We start from the raw sequence: 19,011 nt of genomic DNA, 5'->3' as shown, positions 1-19,011 counted from the left end.
TTTTATGCTTGCAGCCAGATCGTCAAAGTAAACCTCTTCATTGCGAAGCCGATGGCGTTCCGGAAGCTGCAGCCCCTCTCGCAATTCTGCAATAGTGGTAATTTGGCGATACGCATGTAGTTTCATATGTATATGTAGATTATCTCTTGATCTATGTCTAGGGTGCTGAAGGGTACGCGCAGGCAACAACACATAGTAGAGGCCCATGCGGCCGCTTGGTCCTCATGATGAGGCATTACTTCAACTCAGCGCGGAGGGAATACCTTCTTCATAGGTCTGCTTCTAAATATATTCATTGAGACCGCTCAAGATTTCGTCATTGCAATTTTGACAAAAGAGCTGCATAACAAAAACGGAACCTCAAAGATGGTAAATATAGACGAAGCCACTGATGTCCAGGGAAAGTGGCTACAGGTAGATCCCAGCATACTCGCAGGTGAGCTCCATTATCGAACCTTTGCTTTTCTATAATTCATCATTGTACTAATAATAGGGATCATTTTATCTAGTATTGCGTGGGGTGGCAGAGGTAATAGAATTCGCCGGAATGAGGAATGGCGAGGAGGATTCTGCCTGGGCAAGACGCCTGCGTCTGAAAGTCCGCCACACAGACGGCGACGAAGAATGCTACTTTATTAAGGTCTCTATACTGTCTAAAATCCAGTGTCAATCATCTAACTAGCCTTAGGTGTCTGTCAATCAGGAAGGCAAAGAGGCTCTAAAGGGTGAATTCGAATCTACATTGGCTATTCACAATATCAACTCTAACTTTTGCCCGAAACCCATCGGATGGGGGACTCTTAAAACAGACTCGAACTCCCATTTTTATATTTGCAACTTCTATGAATTCACCGGTGGTATGCCTGAGCCTACTTCTTTCTGCACGAAGCTAGCCCAGTTGCATCTGTCTCCCCGCCCCTTGTCGCCAAATGGCCAGTTCGGGTTCCATTGCAGGACGTATAATGGAAACCTTCCTCAGCAGAATACCTGGTCCGACAGCTGGGAGCTCTTTTTTGCCGACGGATTACGCGACGTCTTGAAGATACGACTCAAGAGGGCTGGACGTAGCTTGAAACTTGAAGCCCTCGAACCCGCGCTATTTGGCAAAGTCATTCCCAGGCTTCTCCGACCACTTGAGAGTGGCGGACGGCAAATACGGCCTTCGTTAGTACATGGGGATCTATGGTATGGGAACGCAGGTGTCGTCTCTGGTGATGTAGAGAAGAGCATCATTTACGATCCTTCTAGCTTTTGGGCGCACAATGAGTGTATGCAGCACCACGCCATACTTCGATACTGCATGTAGTATCACACTCCACTACCATCAAGATTCCGCTAATGAATTGTTTGAATAGATGAATTAGGGAACTGGAGACCTCGTCGGAATAAGTTTACAAGTATTTACTTTGAGGAATATCTTTCTCATATACGCCCATCCGAACCCAAAGAGGACTTTGAGGATCGCAACATACTCTATGCTGTGTAAGAGGTCTGCCCACATTTTGCAGATTCTAGTGTAACTGATTAATGTACCTATTCAGGAAATTTAACCTGCAAGCGGCAGCTATATTTCCGGATAACGAGGAATATATACAGATGTAGGTTAATCGTTTAACAGCTCTATACACATATCCGGGTACATGTACCAACTGACTCCTCTATAGGGCTATGAAAGATATCGAGATGCTCGTCACCAAGTATCCTCAAGGGTATCAGTAAATAATTAGCAAGACATGGTATAGCTATAACATAAAGGGGTATGCTCAGTTTTTGGGACGTCACGTTTATTTATATATTTATCCAATCTCTGGGGTGTTCAACATGATTCTTCATCAATCCAAAATAAGATGTTTATACTAATACGTCCATCGAACACATGCTACCTAATTAGTACCAAGGAAAATACGGGAAGTGTGCCTCGATGAGAGTAATAACGTGGAAGATAACAATTAGTATTTCGCACATCTTGGAAACTCCGCTCGCCCTAACTAAGGATACTGATAGGTGAACAAAAGGATATCGGTGAGCTGAATATATGAGGATCTCCGTACGCCAAAACGCCGCTGAAATGACTATTACCGGTTGCCATCAGTTGTTCCCAGATATCAAACACAAAATCCCCCCCAACTCCGAACCCGAACCCAGACCCAAACCATGTCCTCGTTCGTTCTTTGTGTGGATATTTTCGTCTATGATCGGCATCTTGCGAGAAGGCTCGCAAGTATGTTGGTCCCGGCGATTGCCGCAAAGCCGATATCTAGATGGGATGATCATCCGTCGTTCGCTTTCCCGCCTATTAACATAACAAACAGTCTAGACAGCAACAACAAGCTGTACCAAGAGCTAGACCACCGAGAAGACCGCTTGTCGTTCCACCTGGACGCCTATCTCCATAATAGCCTTGAGGGGGATATTGTTGAGGGTACTGGCCTTGAGGGTATTGACCCTGAGGGTACATATATTGGCCTTGTGGATATTGATTATAGCCAGAATATTGGCCCTGTCCAGGCGGGTATTGCCCTTGGCCGGGAAAAGGGCCCTGCTGTTGCTGGTTATAATACCCCATTTGTGGCCCTGGTTGATAATATGCCTGTTGACCTGACGGACCCTGGATGCCCTCTTGATAGTTGCTTGACTGGCCCTGTTGGTATCCTTCGTAACCCCCGTATCCCCCGTATGTGGGTTTAGGTGCTTGGGGCTCTCCGTACGCTGGAGGTTGGTCTCCTCGGTTGGTATTCTTGGCGGCCATGGTTTATTCTTTCTAGATGCTACTGCGAATCGCCAGAAGAACGAGAGAAACTCCGTCGAAATGAATGAATAGGGCGCAATAACTGAGGCGGTAGTGATTGGAATATATTACTCCGTAGAGAGGCAGTGAGGGGAATTACAAGGGAAAGCTGGGCAGCGCGTGATCAAAAACCTTGGGCATTGGGGCGAACTTAACGGTCTGATTCATGACCGCTTTCTGGGCATTACGCACGCAAACGCTGGGCGCGCCACACTGGATTACGACAAACCTTCGGGCGTTCGGCTTGAATGGAGGGTCGATTTCGGAGCATGGCGCATCTTTAGTCTCTCAGACGGGAAGACTCCAGACACGATTACGGAGTAGTTTGGCATTGAAAAGCAGCCACAGGCTTGGAGTCTGTTCTTGTTTCCTCGGCGACATCAGCCACACAAATCTCGCCGGAATCTATAAAGCTCGATGGTGGCGGCTGCTGCGCCCATACACTTGGCACTCAGCTACCGGTTTGCTGGTTCCATTTGCACTGCCGATAAGATATCCATCACGTGATTGAGCTCACAGCCACAGTGTGGCTGCTCCACCAGAAATTGCAAACCGCACCAAATGTTGAGAAATTCGCTGGATTGTTTCGACGGCAAACCCCACGCTCACAATCCGTCCTTGTAGAATCGCTCCAGCGACGCGGCACACGTCGACTACACTGCAGGGCAGATTGCTTTTTTGAATCGACGAATTTGGTGCTACACAGCAGGCAGTAATCATGGCTACCACCGCGCCGCCCAAGGCCAAGTGAGTGGCCTCTTTTCTCGGAAACTTCATTTGCAAAGCCTCGCTAACCCCACTGCGAAAATCAGGCACGACTGGGCCGACGACGACGACATCGAGGAAGTCTCCTCTGATCTTCCGCCTCCCCAGACCATCTCTAATAAAGATGGTACCAAGACCATCATCACATTCCGATACAACGATCAGGGCCAGAAAGTAAAGACCACTCGTCGGATTCGCTATGTCACCCAAACCGAGACAGTCAACCCCCGCGTCGCCAACCGGAAAACGTGGGCCAAGTTCGGCTTGAGCGCCAAAGATCCCGCGGGACCTGCCCCCGATACCACCTCCGTCGGTGAGAACATCATCTTCCGACCAAGCGTCTCCTGGCGCAAGGATTCCAAGGAGGAGGGCGCCGACGCGAACGCCCAGGCCATGAAGGACAAGCTCAGGGACAAGAAGGTCAAGTGCCGTATCTGCAATGGCGAGCACTTTACAGCCAGATGTCCCTACAAGGACACCATGGCGCCTGTTGGAGAAACGAGCGGCGCAGATGCGCCCGCCGGTATGGCGGAGGATCTATCCGCTGCCACTGGCGCTGCCGGGTCTGGGAAGAAGGGCTCATACGTTCCGCCTGCTCTGCGTGGCGCGGGAGGAGCTGCCGGAGAGCGCATGGGCGGATCAAAATACGGCGAGAGGGACGACTTTGCGACACTGCGTGTCACCAACGTAAGCTTGTCACTCGAGCCCCCTTTATTAAAGATGTCATTTTTTGCTAACGGTAATGTTTTCCTTCCAAACAGGTCTCAGAGATGGCAGAGGAATCAGAGCTGCGCGATATGTTCGAGCGTTTCGGTCGTGTCACCAGAGTCTTCCTTGCCAAGGACCGGGAAACTGGTATGGCCAAGGGTTTCGCCTTCATCAGCTTCGCAGACCACAGCGACGCTGTCACGGCATGCAACAAGATGGACGGATTTGGTTTCAAGCATCTCATTCTCAGGGTCGAGTTTGCCAAGAAGGCTCAGTAAAACAACAAAAGCCCTTGTTTTCTCTTGTTGCGGGATGGTTAGGAAGATATGGTAATGCATTTGCTATGACTATTTGCTGAAGTAGCTAAGATTGTCTCCTTCTTGAACATTTTTGAGTGTTTTCATGACTGCCATACTGTCACCTACTATATACCTACAGTTCCTTCGTTTGTGTCACCAATGTGTAGATCTTTTCCACAATGAAAGTTTCAGTGTATATGCACAAGTAACTTGGGTTGCCATGGAGATCTGTAAATAAAACTTGGTGTATCTGTGGCGTATCAAACAATTGACCAGATATACTTTCTACTGACTACTGGGTACATACAGCTGAATATAGGTTTTTTAAACTTCTGAGTGGGATCATCAGAATACTAAGGCAAGGGGAATTTGTGTCATGATTGGAGAGGTACAACGAGAAAAAGCGGCGTGGCTAAAACTAAAGCTATTAAGAGGTACCTACCTAGATTCAAACAAGAAGGCAGCCTGTAGATAAGGCTCGCTGAGATAACTTATACAAGATACTCTTAGACATTGATTTATAAAAGTAGCAAACAGAGCTTATTACTGTATTCAAGCATTGAGCGTTTCTCCGCGCTCAGAGTAAATCTCGCTTGTGTGGTGAGAAGCCCTCCGTGGTGGGGCTTCCATCTGTTGGGCAAATGTGGAGTGCTTGCACCAATCGAACAGCGTATCGTAGACCAGGATTCCGACTTTCACATGTCTGACTTTTGGTCTCAAGTCTTTTTTAGCTGCATTCGTCATTTTGCTGGAGAAGTGGGCTCGACTCTATCTCAGTTTGTCCCGATACTTCGCGCAGTCCATGGAAATCACGTTGCTGCGCTCTCACGGCATCTAAGGAATTATGTATCTTCACCTCATCGGCTATATTAATTCTTATACCCTCGTACCCCCTTTTATCATCAGTATCTTCGCCGTTAAAGGATAATTGCCAATGGAACTTAAAAGCACCGCCTCTTCCCCTTAGGCTCGTGTACAGTAAGGAACTAATGTGCCTGCTTTAGCCGACAGCAGCGATTGCGTTAGGGGGCTACCAACGATTCCAGTGGCTCCCCCCACTATTGACATCAACTTGGCAGCCATTCTAGTGCGTTAAGGTGTCTCTCCACACTGGCATGTTGCTCGGTAGCAACGGCGCCTCCCAGAGCTGGGCAGAGGTCACAAGACACCTAAGCAGCCTTCTCGCCTCTTCCGCCGTCTTCTCACCTTTTCGCTCTCAACATCAACAACAGGAAAAATAACCACAAAACGGCATTCAACAACGCCGTTTTCTCGGTCTGCGTCGACAAGCGTCAACCGCTTGTTGTATCAAAAACATTACTACCTCCCAAAGGTGACACGGGACGCTATTCATAGGCACCTCGGGTTGAACATCACTTGCGCTTCGACATTAGCCCGGAGATCAGCTCGCTTCTAGACTCCGGATTGGTGGCTCCGCCCTGCAATCAACGAACCCAGAAAGGGCCCTGCAGCCGTTTCTCAACAATCTGTCCTGCCGCCCGTGATTGGACGTTCCGAGTTTATGCAGAAGTTCATCTAAATAGCCCACAAGCTCCCAATTGCTCCTAACTTTCTGCTTCTTTACTCTCTTACTCCTCTCCGTTCTTCAACCTCTGTCACTTCGGGCCCACTCGGACGATCCTCAACTCCGTCCACCATGAGCACGGCCGCCGACCTCTCGGCTGGAGGTGCTGAGCTGCGGCACCGGCAGCTCTACGATGATGCGTCTGACGGCGGAAGTGGGAGCGTCAGCCCTGGTCGTCCAGCGCCAATGGAACCACAGAGCGCTGGCCAGGATACCCAGGATGGTGACATTGGCAAGCAAAAGAAGACTTTTGGTCGTACACCAGATGGCACAGGTGAGTGACCAAGGCAAATCGCACCGTTTTTGGCTCACACAGGCCATGGAACTAATCAATGCCCCTCAATTGGGATAGTATTCGTTGTGCCGACTACGCATGACATGGTTTCACAGCTCCTTGATCCGCGACAGCCCAAGAACCTTTCAGACGCTCTCGTCTTGGCTATTCTGGCATTGCATATCCTAGCAGCATATTTCCTTCCGGCTGGGTATAAGCGCCCCGTATTTGCAGCTGTTTTCCTCTTTTGGAGAGCTTCTTACAACGTTGGCATCGGCATCTTGCTACATATCCAATCCCATCACCGGCGCCTGATCACCTGGGCCCAGAAATGGAAGCTATTCGAGCATCCGAGCACTGGCAATAATCCCCGCCCATGGCTGTACAATCTGCTGAAGCGAGAGCTCGAAGCCAAGATCCCTGAAGACTACGAGTTTGAGAAGGCTCCCATTGAATACAACACCTGGCTCGTCTTCCGAAGGGTCGTCGACTTGATCTTGATGTGTGATTTCGTGTCATACTGTCTGTTCGCCATTGTCTGTAGCCACACACCAAAAGACGAGAGTATCCTCTTCGGAAGCTCCCGCTGGCTTTTGGGTATCACACTGGTCGGTTTCAATCTCTGGGTTAAGCTCGATGCGCATCGCGTTGTCAAGGATTTTGCTTGGTACTGGGGAGATTTCTTCTATCTTATCGATCAGGATCTCACATTCGACGGTGTCTTTGAGATGGCGCCCCATCCCATGTATTCGATTGGTTACGCCGGATACTACGGTATATCGATGATGGCAGCCAGCTACGAGGTGCTCTTCATCTCCATCCTCGCCCACCTTGCCCAGTTTGCATTCCTTGTGTCAGTGGAGAACCCCCATATCGACAAGATTTACAATCCTCCTGCCCCAAGAGAAAAGGCTGGAAATCGAAGCCCTGTAACCACCCCCACCGTGGCTTTCGATCTTCCCGCAGAAGATACATTTACTCGATCCGCCTCCATCTCACTGAAGGATATGCCAGCACCGGTGCACAATCTTGTTGGATTGCACAACATGGATTTATTCCGAGTTCCAGACTGTGTTGTCGTTATTCTGCCAATCTATGTTGCGGTCCTTACACTTGCGACACCGGCAACATCCTTCTGGAAAGCAATTTTCGTTGCTCACGCACTTTTGTGGCGGGTGTGGTATCACGCTGGCCTCGGCTTCGTGTTGGACCAACAATCTAAAACGAAGATGTGGACTCGCCACTTTCTCAAATATGGCGAGAGTGCTGGAGAAGCCTGGCGCCAGTGGAAAGCCATGTACCATATCAGCATGATCATGTGCAACACATCTTTCATCGCAGCCTGTTGGAAGATGTACAACCTTCCGGAGGACTGGGGTTACGGCTTGGTTCTTTTCAAGCACGTGCTTGGAGCTGGCTTGATTGCTCTACAGCTGTGGACCGCTTTCAGCGTATACGATTCCCTGGGCGAGTTTGGCTGGTTCTGCGGCGACTTCTTCTTCGACCATGAAGCCAAGCTTACATACACCTCCATCTACCGGTTTCTCAACAACCCTGAAAGAGTTTTTGGAACTGCCGGTATTTGGGGTGCTGCTCTCATCACCTGGAGCCGAGGCATTTTTATCACTGCTCTGGTTACGCAAATCTTGAATGTCATGGTCATCGCATTCGTCGAACGACCTCACATGCAGAAGATTTATGGAAGAAGCATTCGACAGGAGGCAGGTCTCACCAAATTCATCAAGCGATCATTACCGCCTCCGGTCAAGGTATGGCAGGAAAGCGTGGACAAGGTACTGGACGAAACGTCGCACTTTGTCGAAGAGTTTTTGGATAGTGCCCGCCCCAAGTTTGCTTCTGGTGTTAAGACCATCGTCCGAGACACATCTGCTCTTTTCAACGTAGCACCTGCCCGCCTCACGATTACCAGAATTGCCCCCGACCTAGCTGGACTGGATCCTAAGCAGTATTCACTCACTATTGAGGGAACTCCCTCCCTTCAATCGGCCGTTGATGAAAGAGCCACTGGTAAAGAGAGCTTCTCAGGACGCTTCCCAAAGCTGATCAAGACGAAGACATTCGAATACGGTGCCCCTCTACGAGTCAGGTGGCGAGCGCCTGCCAACCACAGCAAAGAAGATTGGATTGGCCTCTACATGGTAACGGATAATCGCCTTCGAGACACGACCGAGGTTTCGTCACTCGGAAGGTGGACACCTACATGCACTGGTGCATACGATGCTTCGATGGCAAATACCAGCATTACTGTCAAGGAACATGTCGTGGCCAAATCTGATCCCTCGGACCCTGATATGATGGAAGGCGAGGTCGTTTTCCAGGGAGATAAGCTATGGTGGACGCAAGGTGTCTTTGAGTTTAGATACCATCATGATGGACGTCACACGGTCATGAGCATCTCGGAACCTTTTGAAATCCGCATTAGCAAGTTTGACGAAGAAGATGTCGACGTTGATGTCGGTACCAAGGCGTTGTATGCTAAAGCTGTCGAGTCGGCTCTTCTTCCCATTATCCAGAACTGTCTGGATCGAGATGACGATATTGCGCCGAGCACCGTCGATGAGAGCTTTGGTAGCCATGTGGAGCGAGATGGCAAGTACGCCAAGAGAATTGTTTACGCTATCCGGGAGATGTTTGGTGTCGAATTTGCGCCAGCTGTCGTCCTTGCGGACCGCAGCGTGAGGAAACTGGCATGGAGAATCTGTAATGCCAAGGAGGTTTTGGTAAGTCGATTTGCTTATTCCGTCTGCAGCCAGAGCAAACTAACAATCCTTCTTTCTTTAGGCACCATACAGCATGTCGCACTCGAAGGGTACTACAACACCAGCAAACGAAGAAACGCCCGTGAAAATTTGATGAACATTTTGGATGCACGGAATACCTGTTGGAATGATATAGATGGCGGCGCAAGATGGACGAAAATTATGATACCAAGAAAGGCGTCAGGATATGAGGTAAAGGTGATAGGATAGACACATCTCAATAAAGAAAATTAAATCTGTGAAGCAACAATGAAGAGGTACAGAGCATTAGATGATGAGCGCTACTAGGCTGCTGGCCATACTTTGGTATCCTACATGCGTGACGCTTGAGATTGGTGGGAATTCTTCAACAACACATATCGATAGGATGCTCCCAACTGTCACCGCTCCCCCACAGAATTGTGCCTTGCATGAGGACGGCTTTTCGGATGCCTCCCGCCGAGGCGATATCGAAGAAGATGAATTGCTTGGTGGGGGTCAGTGGAGGGATGAGCTGTCTCTGCGTGACAACCTGTACTCAGTAGTGATGGAGATGCAGGGTAGAAGTCAGGAAGGGGTTTACTTTGATGTCCTGATGCTAGATATACATGGATGCCAATTAATTGAATATAGAATATAGGTATTCAGCTATGAAGAGATTTTCAAATGGGCACGATGTAGCGTAATGTAGTAACAGAGTCTCGACTATGGCTTACACGAGATCCGGGACAGGCGGTGCGTTGAAACGCTAGGGACGAGGCGGCAGTAGCGCTGAGGGATCAGGCCCGAATGCGGGATGCGGGACCGGCGGTGACGGGGATGCTTGCTTTATTTTAGGTTGTGGTGTTGATATCTTGGCTTAGTGATGGTGATGATAGAAGGTGTTCTGCTTGGCTTTGGATTCTACAGAGAATGGCATTAAGAGGTTAGCTGTTTGTGAAGGAAGAAAATTAGCTGGATAGGGCACATACAACAAGTGATGCTCGTGTTTGATATTCGGTGAGCCCGTCAGCTCGGAGGCTCCAGTTGTTCCAACGCTGGCAAGACACATCTAAAGTAGGTCTAGAAGCCGAGCTGACTGACTTGACAGCTGATTCCCATCTGGTGCCATCTCGGCTTGGGATCGATTTGTCTCAGTCCAAGATCCACACTCTCCGCAGAGGCTGACAGATTTGGGCCTGTATTCTTGGCAATACGCGACTGTTAGTAAAGTCGACACAGCTTTAGGCCGCTCCAAAGTGTTACGTAGCATGCCAATGCTGAAGCTAGAACATGTGTTGTCCTAAAAATGCAATATCTGCATACATATTTCAGCACTGAAAGTTCAGGCGAGAAGATGCTTCCATTGTGAAAGAATAGGGCATCCAGCTTTCAGCCCCCCAAATAATGTAGGTACCTTCTTGCCCCCACCTTGTCAGCGGCTTTCGAGCTGATTGTTCCTCCTTCCCAGTTAGGCAGCCGATGTCACTGTAACAATGCCTATTCGTCATCAGGGGATTCCCGCGATGATTTTTGGAGTCACGGATATTCCGTTGATACCATGTAATTTCTGCATGCAGGTGTCGTTTTTCAGCAGGACAAAGATCTGCGGTGTGTAGCTGACAAGTGTTGGGGTAATAAAAGTTGTGAATCAATTGGGGGGTTGTGGTTGTATTGATCGCCCTCTCATAACCTTGTACGCGGGGAGAAGCTTAATGCCGATCTTATAAATAGTGCCCGGACGTGTCTCAGATTCTTTCGCCCTTTTCTTTTCTTTTTTCTGTTGCAAGCTCGCTTCAGTCTGAATCTTGTCTCCAGTCCATTACTTGTCTTCCGTCTTTGCCAATTGAGCTTCCTTGTCGGCATCACAGCATCACCCTTACTTACACAATGCCTAGCCGCCGCAACCTCCAGAAGAGCCTCGCCGCAACGCTGTTGTGCGCAGGTAACCTTGCCTCCGCCGGCCTGGTCTACGTCTCTTCGTACTCCCAGACCGTCACGACGCTCAACTACACGCATGGCCAGAACACGGGCATCCAGAAGCTGAGCCCCGTTGCCGTGTCCCAGAGCTGCTCTGACAACCCTTCGTGGCTGACTCTGGATGCTCCCGACTCCATCCTGTACTGCATCAATGAGGGCCTGAACACCCCCAATGGTGCTCTGACTGCCTTCAAGACATCTCCTGGTGGCACTCTGCAGAAGCTTGGTCAGGTCAGCACCGCCAATGGCCCTGTGAGCGGCGTTGTGTTTGGCAACAACCGCCACGGTCTGGCTCTGGCTCACTAGTAAGTCTGCATCAATTGAGTGATTGAGTCCACTAGTTTGGGGACGGATATTGTAAATCAATCAATGCAAAAAGCTAACCGTGGTTTTCTTTGTAGTGGTGGCTCTGCCTTCACCACCTGGGACGTCTCCAACCCTGCCAAGCTGAAGCTCCTTCAAACCAAGAACTTCAAGCTGACCGGCCCTCCTGCCGACCCTTCTCGTCAAGATGCCCCTCACCCTCACGAGGCGGTCCTCGACCCCACGGGCAAGTTCTTGCTCGTTCCTGATCTGGGCATGGATCTCATCCACCTCTACTCTTTCGACCCCAACACCTTGGCTCTCAAGGACATCACCCCCGTCAGCGTCAAGCCTGGCTCTGGTCCTCGACACTTGGTCTTTGTCGTCAAGGGCAGCAAGACCTTCGCCTACCTCGTCACTGAGCTGGGCAACACCATCATTGGATATGACGTTACTTATCCCAATGGTCAGATCAAGCTGACTGAGATCTTCAACATCCCCAGCCACGGCGCAGGCCCAGCTGAGCCCAGCAGCTATGCCGCTTCCGAGGTTGTTGTTTCTGTAAGTTCAATGACTCAACCAACACCAGCCTTCAAAGGATGAAACCAAGCTAATGTATACTGCCAGCCTGATACCAACTACCTCATCGTCTCCTCCCGCGCTGAGAACAGCACCACCATCCCCGACTTCGACAACCCTTCAGTCACCATCCCCTCCGACCCCCTCATCAACTTCAAGATCGACGCTGCCACTGGCCAGCTCCAGGTCCTGCAAGTCGTTCCTGCTGGCGGCCAGTTCCCCCGTCAGTTCTCCATCAACAAGGAGGGCAACCTGCTCGCCGTTGGCCTTCAGGATGACGGCCGCGTTGTCTTTGTCGACCGTTGCCCCGAAACTGGCTTGCTGGGCGGCTTTGTGGCGTATGCGGATATCGCTGGTCAGATTACCTCGGCCATCTTTGCGTAAAAGATGGGCTATCTAGGAGGCTTTGGCTGATTTAGCTTGTTCGATTTCTGATGTGATGTAATGATGGGATGAGCTCTGTGTATATGACTCACTGTATATAGCTTATAATTGAGTAAAAGAAAACTTCATGCTGTTATCTGGCCATCTATTGTGTTGAACAAGATCAAATATGTGACATCAACGCTTTCACAAAATGATTTGCTCAGGCTGCGCGTTTGCGCTGCAACTTGCCATGTCGCTCGGCCAATCAGTGTCCCTACTCAATGAAGTCTTCATTCTCATCCAATCTGATTCTAGCGTCATTGCTCCCTTCGCTACAAAGCATCCAAGTGGGTATTAGTCACGATACCAATGATACTCTTGTAGCACGTGAAATAGCGTTGCACTGAGATGTCTTCTGAGGATGCACGACTGCGTCTTTATCAGTCGTCGTGAAACAGGTACCTTGCGTGTATGCGTCGGAAGCACTACTGCATAGGTATTCATGTAGACAGGCACAAGCGCATGCACGTAGGGTATGGCACTGCATATATACCTATATTGATATTGGATATCATGCACCCAATCTCTGGTGTGTATGGCCACCCCGGCGGCTAAAGAGGCTGCGTGATTCGGTCCGACCCACCAATTGTTACTCGATTCTCAGAGTCATTGGTGAGGTCTTTGATTGCAAGACAGCAATTGTTTGGATAAATCATTATCTTTGTACCTAGATACAACCAGGGCATTTCACTGTTAGTATAGACGAATGAGGTTTAGGGTTTCTCTCTCATCTCCTCTGAAGTGGCCTTGGGTCGAAAAGGATGCCCGGTGGCGCTTTGGGGATTTTACCATTTCCGGTAATGTACCTTGGCAATACCACCAATGCCACCTCTTACACACTGCAGCTTGCAGGCCGCTAATGCTCTCTCGCCATTGCAACGCCAATGGCCAGGAGAAGCTTTCTGCGTATGTCAAAAACAAGAGCTGCTTTCTCATGCACCTCATCATGGAAGTCCCCAATTCTCTATAGCCAACCTTGATCTTACCCCGTGCCGTGGCTTCGGCACCGGATTCCAAGACCTGGCGGCAAAAGTATATGCTTTGTACGCGCCGGTGGAGGCAACGGGCCGGGCGAGCGACGCCGCAAGGGGGCCGAGCCGCAGACTAGCTTCAAGCCCGATGATTCGACAGCCCAATCTCCACGTGAGGGCGTCGAGTGTGTCTCATGAGGAGCTGCAGGGAGGAGTCAGAGGCAGCCTGAGGAGACAACTTGGTGTGAGGCATCGAGGACTGACAGGGGCAGAGAGTCAGGTCATGCTACCGCTTTGCGGACAGGGAGGCTGCCGCAACAGCCTAGAGAGAGTCACGAGCCGCCTGTCTGGTGGATGATTCGAGGAGAGGCCGATGAGGAGACGCAGTCGAGATGCAGTCGAGATGCAGGCGAAGAGGTACCTGGCAAAGACAGCACAGTGTGTTCATGCATTCGCTACTCGCTTCCGCCAGAGTGTCTAGCGGCTTATGCAAGGTGAAGTGTGCGCGCTTCATCGCATGCATCTTTGGGTTTGGTGATAATGCAAGAAAACTGGTGCTAGAAGATCGAGGCTGCTGGGATATTGTGAGTTGTATCTTGTGAGTTGTATCGTATCCCAGTATCCCAGTACTCCATTATTCGTACACCAAAATATTACGAGCCTTCATGGGCAAGCACGGAATTCCTTAGACTGGCAGGCAGCACCTTCCCATCGCCTTTCCCCTCCAACCCCACACGTGATGTTTGTTTCGCCAGCCAGCTTTTACCACAATAATGCAATGCCAACCACCGCCATTTGATCTTCCTGATCTCTTCAAGAACACGCCTGTTTCTCTTTTTCTTTTTACTATTTGAAGATTCCCCATTTGCAGCGTGCATCTCCTCCCCCTTGCATGAAAATATTGCTCGAGCTACACGCGCTGTCTAACCCCAAGGTCTTCAAGGCCCCCAACTTTTGTCACTTCATCCCACTACATTTTTCTCCCCCGCCCTCTTTTTGCGCAGCAAGCGCCGGCTCGCTCAAGTCTGCTGCATCCTTTGTTTGGTGCGTGTTTCGCAGACGCAGGTTCCGTGTCCCCGTTTCCAAAGCGGACAAGAATTCACGCTTCAGCCGCCACGTCCATCAAGACTCTAAAGCGCCGGCTTATCTGGGGGCCTTGACTCCTTCTTCCCCAGGCGCATCCTCCAGGCCAAAGTCCCCTTGCACGACAAAACCTGTGAGGGCGAAGGCGGGCCAGTGAAACACACGCCCAAAGTCCTAGCAGCCCAATCTGTTACTCCTACCACGCAAGGCAGCATTTTCCTTGCCGCGGCTTTTTCTTTTTCTTTTTTCTTTTTGTCTTCCTCCCTTAACCTTCTCCATTCCTCTGTCCCTGATTTCTCGTGTACTTCCATCTCCAGTCCAGCGGCATCTCTCTCTTTCCTCCGCCCGAGTGCCTCTTGGGGTCTTGTCCAACGGCGTTCTCGCAAAGGTGGTCATGCACGTTGTGACCCCTCAACTCCAATCAGAATATTGTGGGATGCAATAGTTGGTGCAGCGTGGACGTTCCTGACTGGCCCACGAGGCTTCGATCGCTCCTGCATAACCCGACTGCACCATCTTTTTTTTTTCTAATTCCCCTCTCTTGTTCCGCCCCTTGATAGACTCAGAGCGAGCCAAAAGGGGACTCGTTGGATTCAGCGCCCTTTTCGTGCTCTGTCTTCGTGAGCGTGCGTACGTGCCTTGGTTCACACCCGTTTTTCTTTTTCCCCGCTGCTGTCTGTGCGCGGTAGCCGAATCAACACCAACGCTGCTGTCTGTGGTGGCGAGCATATAGAGAGACACATAAGCACGGCGGGAGAGTCGGACGCTGAGTTAGACGCAAGAGTCAAAGTAAGTAGATTGCTGTGACTCTTCTCTCCAAGCGAGACAATATGCGGTTGGAATCAAGTCGAGATCCTGGTGCTGCCACTGTCCGCTCTGGACGACGGAAACTCAGACCTGGCGAACCAAGCGATTGGAATCAGAAGGCCAACGATGCAGCTCCGCAGCCTCATACCCGCGGTACAGTCCAAATACAACGACGTCTGGACCTGGGAACAGCACCGTCGCTGCCGCAGCTGACGATGCGCAGAAGGGAGTCCAACAATTCCAAAGCTATAGACGCCGCCGCCACTCCCACCGTACCTGCAACTGCTGCTGATGCCGTTGCTGCCGCCGCCGCCGCTGCGAATGGTGGCCGCTCCAAAATTCCGCCATGGCAACCAGGGCTTGCTAGGGCTGCTTCGGATGCCTACCGTCGCCCAAAGGGCACATTGATGGACTCGTACGATGGGGAGGATGAGTCTGCCAATGAGCAACCTTCGCGCCGTACAAGGAGGAACTCTTCACCCCCAAACCAACCTCGTCGCAGATTAATGCCTGGTGCATATTCCGAGCCCTCGACACACAGATCAGCGAGCGTCTCGTCGTACGGCGGCGATGAAGATGACGATCATGGCCTCGAGGTGGAGGAGATACCACCTGACGGTTCGTCACGTCATAGCAGACAGCACCTGTCCAGTCGTGATGAATATCTCGATTCTTCAAGCGATAGAAACCGCTATCGAAAGAGATTTACACCACGGCGGTATTACTCCGACGACGAGCGGGACTCTGACCCTCCGCTTTCAGCCAGTGAAGTGCCTTCTACTTCGCATACACGAGAATCCTCCAGGGTCCGTGAGAGGAGCGAGTCAGCCCATAAGGCTCAGCGCTATCAGTTGACGCATGTCATTGAAGGTTCACGGCCACCTGTTGCCTCGAGAAAAAGGTTTGTTCTCTTCCGATATATCTCTCAGCCGTGTTTTTTTGAATCCAAGTTAACAAACTTAGCTCCAATAATAAGTTGGCTAGACGAGCAACATCAACTGGACGAGACGGTGTAGGGTATAGATCGGCAGAATCGGCCTACGAGGATCGAGATCCTAGAAGATCACTTAATACCATGCGGTCTGTTCGCAGTCTCAACGGCTCGACTTCAGGACCCGCTCGTATCTTGGGGAATATTTTTGGCAATGCTGCTTCTGGGCCTATATCCAGGCCTATATCCAGGCCTGCTTCCAGGCCTGCTTCCAGGCCGGCCTCCAGGTCCAGACCTTCATCGCCAGACAAATTCTTCAAACTTGAAAAGCAATCTAAGATGGAGAAAAGAAAAGGGTAAGACATGAACAAACCGTCTCATTTTTGGCAGAGTGGAAATTGAATTCTAACTTCTATAAGGGTTGAATGCGTCATATGCATGGAGGATACTCCGTCGTCAAAGGGAGCGGACCTGAAGTGCGGCCACCGAATGTGCAATGCCTGCATGAAGCGCAACTTTGAAATGTCGATTCACGATCCGCAGCACATGCCCCCACGCTGCTGCACAAAAAGTCATATCCCACTCAAACATGTGGATAAGCTATTCGACAATGCTTTCAAGATGACTTGGAACCGCAAGTTTGCTGAGTACTCAACTGGAAACCGAGTCTATTGCCCATCAAAGCGTTGTGGTGAATGGATCAAGCCAACTAGCTTTTATCGAGGAGAAGATGGTAGAAGAGTCGCTCGCTGCGGTCGCTGCAAGACCAAAGTTTGTCCAAAGTGCAGTGGTAAATGGCACAACTCTACTGAGTGTCCACGTGACGAGGAAACGAACAGATTCCTCGATCAAGCAAAGGAGGAGGGTTGGAAGAGATGTTACAAGTGTAAATCAATGGTTGAACTCAAAGAAGGATGCAACCATATGACTTGGTAAGCCGGCCGCTCCTTTACTCCTCACGGTCCTACCCCATGAGTTCCTTCAGTTACTAACACCGAGTGAAAAGCCGATGCGGAGCTGAATTCTGTATGATATGCGGCACTAAATGGAAAGGCTGCAGCTGTCCATGGTTCAACTACGAGAATGGAACTAATCCATGGGAAAACAACCAAGTTCAGGATTTGAACATTCCCACTGAAGACCTGAGGAAGATTCTCCGGGCTAATAGGCCGAATTCTATGGAAGAACTGCGATCCTACTCAAGGCCCACTTCCTCGATGCCCGCAACAAGATCAAAACCTCAGACTTACGACGAGGAGATGCACCTTCGCCGGCTGCAAGAGCAGCGTGATGCTGGATTTGCAAGGAGACTGCAGGTCTCAGATGAGCACGACGATGAGCAAGAAGATGACCGCGACTATGACCGCGACTATGACCGTGATCGTGATCATGATCGTAACCGTGACCGTGACCGTGACCGAGATCGAAAGCGTGATCGGAATCGTGGTCGAGATCGTGATTGGGAGCGAGAACGAGAGCGCGAGAACCCCTTTGCTCCCATCACGCCTGAAGAAGATGAGGATGAGATGGATTTTGGGCTCAGCGGCAGCAAGCATCACCAGATGGAAGATTATAGACGAACAAGCTTGCCAACTTTGCCTACCGCAGCCTCAGCCGCACAGCCGCCGGCGCCTTACAACAGCTACGTTTCCGGGGTCAACCGTGCCAGGGGTCCGCAGCGCAGTGGTTCAATGGAACAGCGTCTGGCTGATAGGTTGTCAGAGAACCGCCCAGAACGCCGGTCGAGAGGGCCATCTCCTCCAGCTCCAGCCCCAGCTATGCGACCCCATGTACTGCACCCAAGAGATGCTACCATTGGACACGCTCCAGATATGGGAATTGGTATGGCTCTTGGCGCGATGGGAAGAGGTTCTGCACCACCACCGCCAGCCTATGCCCCCATACCGGCGATGCCCTCGCCCGGATTGATGAGGCCGAATCCCTTTGCAGGAGACGCGTACTACGATAATGCGTACACCACCACGCCACGGTCAGTTCACGACCCGTATTACTACGGAATGGAGACTGCTGAGACCGAGCTTCCCTCTCCCCGGCGCAGATCACGGCGCAGTGGAGAAGAGCGCGAGAGACCCAAGTCATCGACTTTGGCAGGATTGACGGGGTATGGCCGAGGTGCGCATCGGGTGTCGGAGTGGAGGAGTTTTGTTGAACCAGGATTTCCTGATGAATAGGCAACCCGCTACTATGTGAATGTTCCAAGTATGTAAGACTGAGATTGGCTGGTTTCTGAACGCTTGGACACCTATGAATATATCTGACCATTTCATGCATTTGACAAATGAGATGTGATCTTAAAGATGATGCTCTTGGTCGAGCTTGTACTAACGTTTGCGCATCTCTTTTTGGCCATTATCTTCTGCCAATTCAGTCAGCTCTTGTGCCCCTCAACACCACAGCAGATAATAAAGGCTTGAAAGGATGCGCATTCCACCAAAAATCACTGAGGATAAATGTCTTGTATTGGAGCATAAATCTCTATAAGAATAAACAAGCAGGAGACCCACTGCCCAATCCAGATGTCCCCTTTCCAACACTTCATTTTAATAGTCGTGGTATTGCGCCGGGAAGCCAGGATAGTAGCGCATGAACACTGCGTCTTCCATTCACATGCCAATCTGAACAATGCCCGGTCGCGTGACGCCACAGACGCCCCAGATCGAATCAAAACGAGCCTCGTGCCGGATGCCCTGCTTGGGCGTGAGTGGCTAATAAAGACCTAGACGAGGCGTTTCTAGCACGCTAAAATTCTGGAA

General features: G+C 50.5%; 6 protein-coding genes across 6 annotated transcripts; all 6 read left to right on the top strand.

The window, feature by feature from the left end:
• Positions 1 to 547: 547 nt before the first annotated feature.
• T069G_01419 (fructosamine kinase domain-containing protein) lies at positions 548 to 1,719 on the top strand (the record flags this gene model as incomplete). Its single annotated transcript, XM_056168629.1, has 5 exons — positions 548 to 640; positions 689 to 1,268; positions 1,356 to 1,482; positions 1,542 to 1,598; positions 1,665 to 1,719. The coding sequence occupies 5 exons, from the start codon at positions 548 to 550 to the stop codon at positions 1,717 to 1,719; spliced, it is 912 nt and encodes a 303-aa protein (XP_056033945.1).
• A 504-nt stretch (positions 1,720 to 2,223) lies between these two features.
• Positions 2,224 to 2,688, top strand: T069G_01418 (uncharacterized protein; the record flags this gene model as incomplete). Its single annotated transcript, XM_056168628.1, has 1 exon — positions 2,224 to 2,688. One exon carries the CDS (start codon positions 2,224 to 2,226, stop codon positions 2,686 to 2,688), a length of 465 nt encoding a protein of 154 aa, XP_056033944.1.
• Positions 2,689 to 3,506: 818 nt separating this feature from the next.
• Positions 3,507 to 4,539, top strand: T069G_01417 (eukaryotic translation initiation factor 3 subunit G domain-containing protein; the record flags this gene model as incomplete). The annotated part of the gene is made up of 3 exons (XM_056168627.1): positions 3,507 to 3,535; positions 3,601 to 4,240; positions 4,315 to 4,539. 3 exons carry the CDS (start codon positions 3,507 to 3,509, stop codon positions 4,537 to 4,539), a joined length of 894 nt encoding a protein of 297 aa, XP_056033943.1.
• A 1,678-nt stretch (positions 4,540 to 6,217) lies between these two features.
• On the top strand, positions 6,218 to 9,293 carry T069G_01416 (phospholipid methyltransferase domain-containing protein; the record flags this gene model as incomplete). The annotated part of the gene is made up of 3 exons (XM_056168626.1): positions 6,218 to 6,419; positions 6,498 to 9,160; positions 9,222 to 9,293. 3 exons carry the CDS (start codon positions 6,218 to 6,220, stop codon positions 9,291 to 9,293), a joined length of 2,937 nt encoding a protein of 978 aa, XP_056033942.1.
• A 1,754-nt stretch (positions 9,294 to 11,047) lies between these two features.
• T069G_01415 (lactonase, 7-bladed beta-propeller domain-containing protein) lies at positions 11,048 to 12,403 on the top strand (the record flags this gene model as incomplete). The annotated part of the gene is made up of 3 exons (XM_056168625.1): positions 11,048 to 11,442; positions 11,539 to 12,001; positions 12,068 to 12,403. 3 exons carry the CDS (start codon positions 11,048 to 11,050, stop codon positions 12,401 to 12,403), a joined length of 1,194 nt encoding a protein of 397 aa, XP_056033941.1.
• Positions 12,404 to 15,329: 2,926 nt separating this feature from the next.
• T069G_01414 (IBR domain, a half RING-finger domain-containing protein) lies at positions 15,330 to 18,429 on the top strand (the record flags this gene model as incomplete). The annotated part of the gene is made up of 4 exons (XM_056168624.1): positions 15,330 to 16,207; positions 16,531 to 16,593; positions 16,657 to 17,169; positions 17,244 to 18,429. The coding sequence occupies 4 exons, from the start codon at positions 15,330 to 15,332 to the stop codon at positions 18,427 to 18,429; spliced, it is 2,640 nt and encodes an 879-aa protein (XP_056033940.1).
• Between the last annotated feature and the right edge of the window lie 582 nt (positions 18,430 to 19,011).

The sequence above is a fragment of the Trichoderma breve genome, chromosome 1 (genome assembly GCF_028502605.1).
Source record: "Trichoderma breve strain T069 chromosome 1, whole genome shotgun sequence".
In the NCBI taxonomy this organism is placed as follows: Eukaryota; Fungi; Ascomycota; class Sordariomycetes; order Hypocreales; family Hypocreaceae; genus Trichoderma; species Trichoderma breve.
Note: the sequence above shows the minus strand (reverse complement) of the source record. Positions and strands in the feature narration are given on the sequence as shown.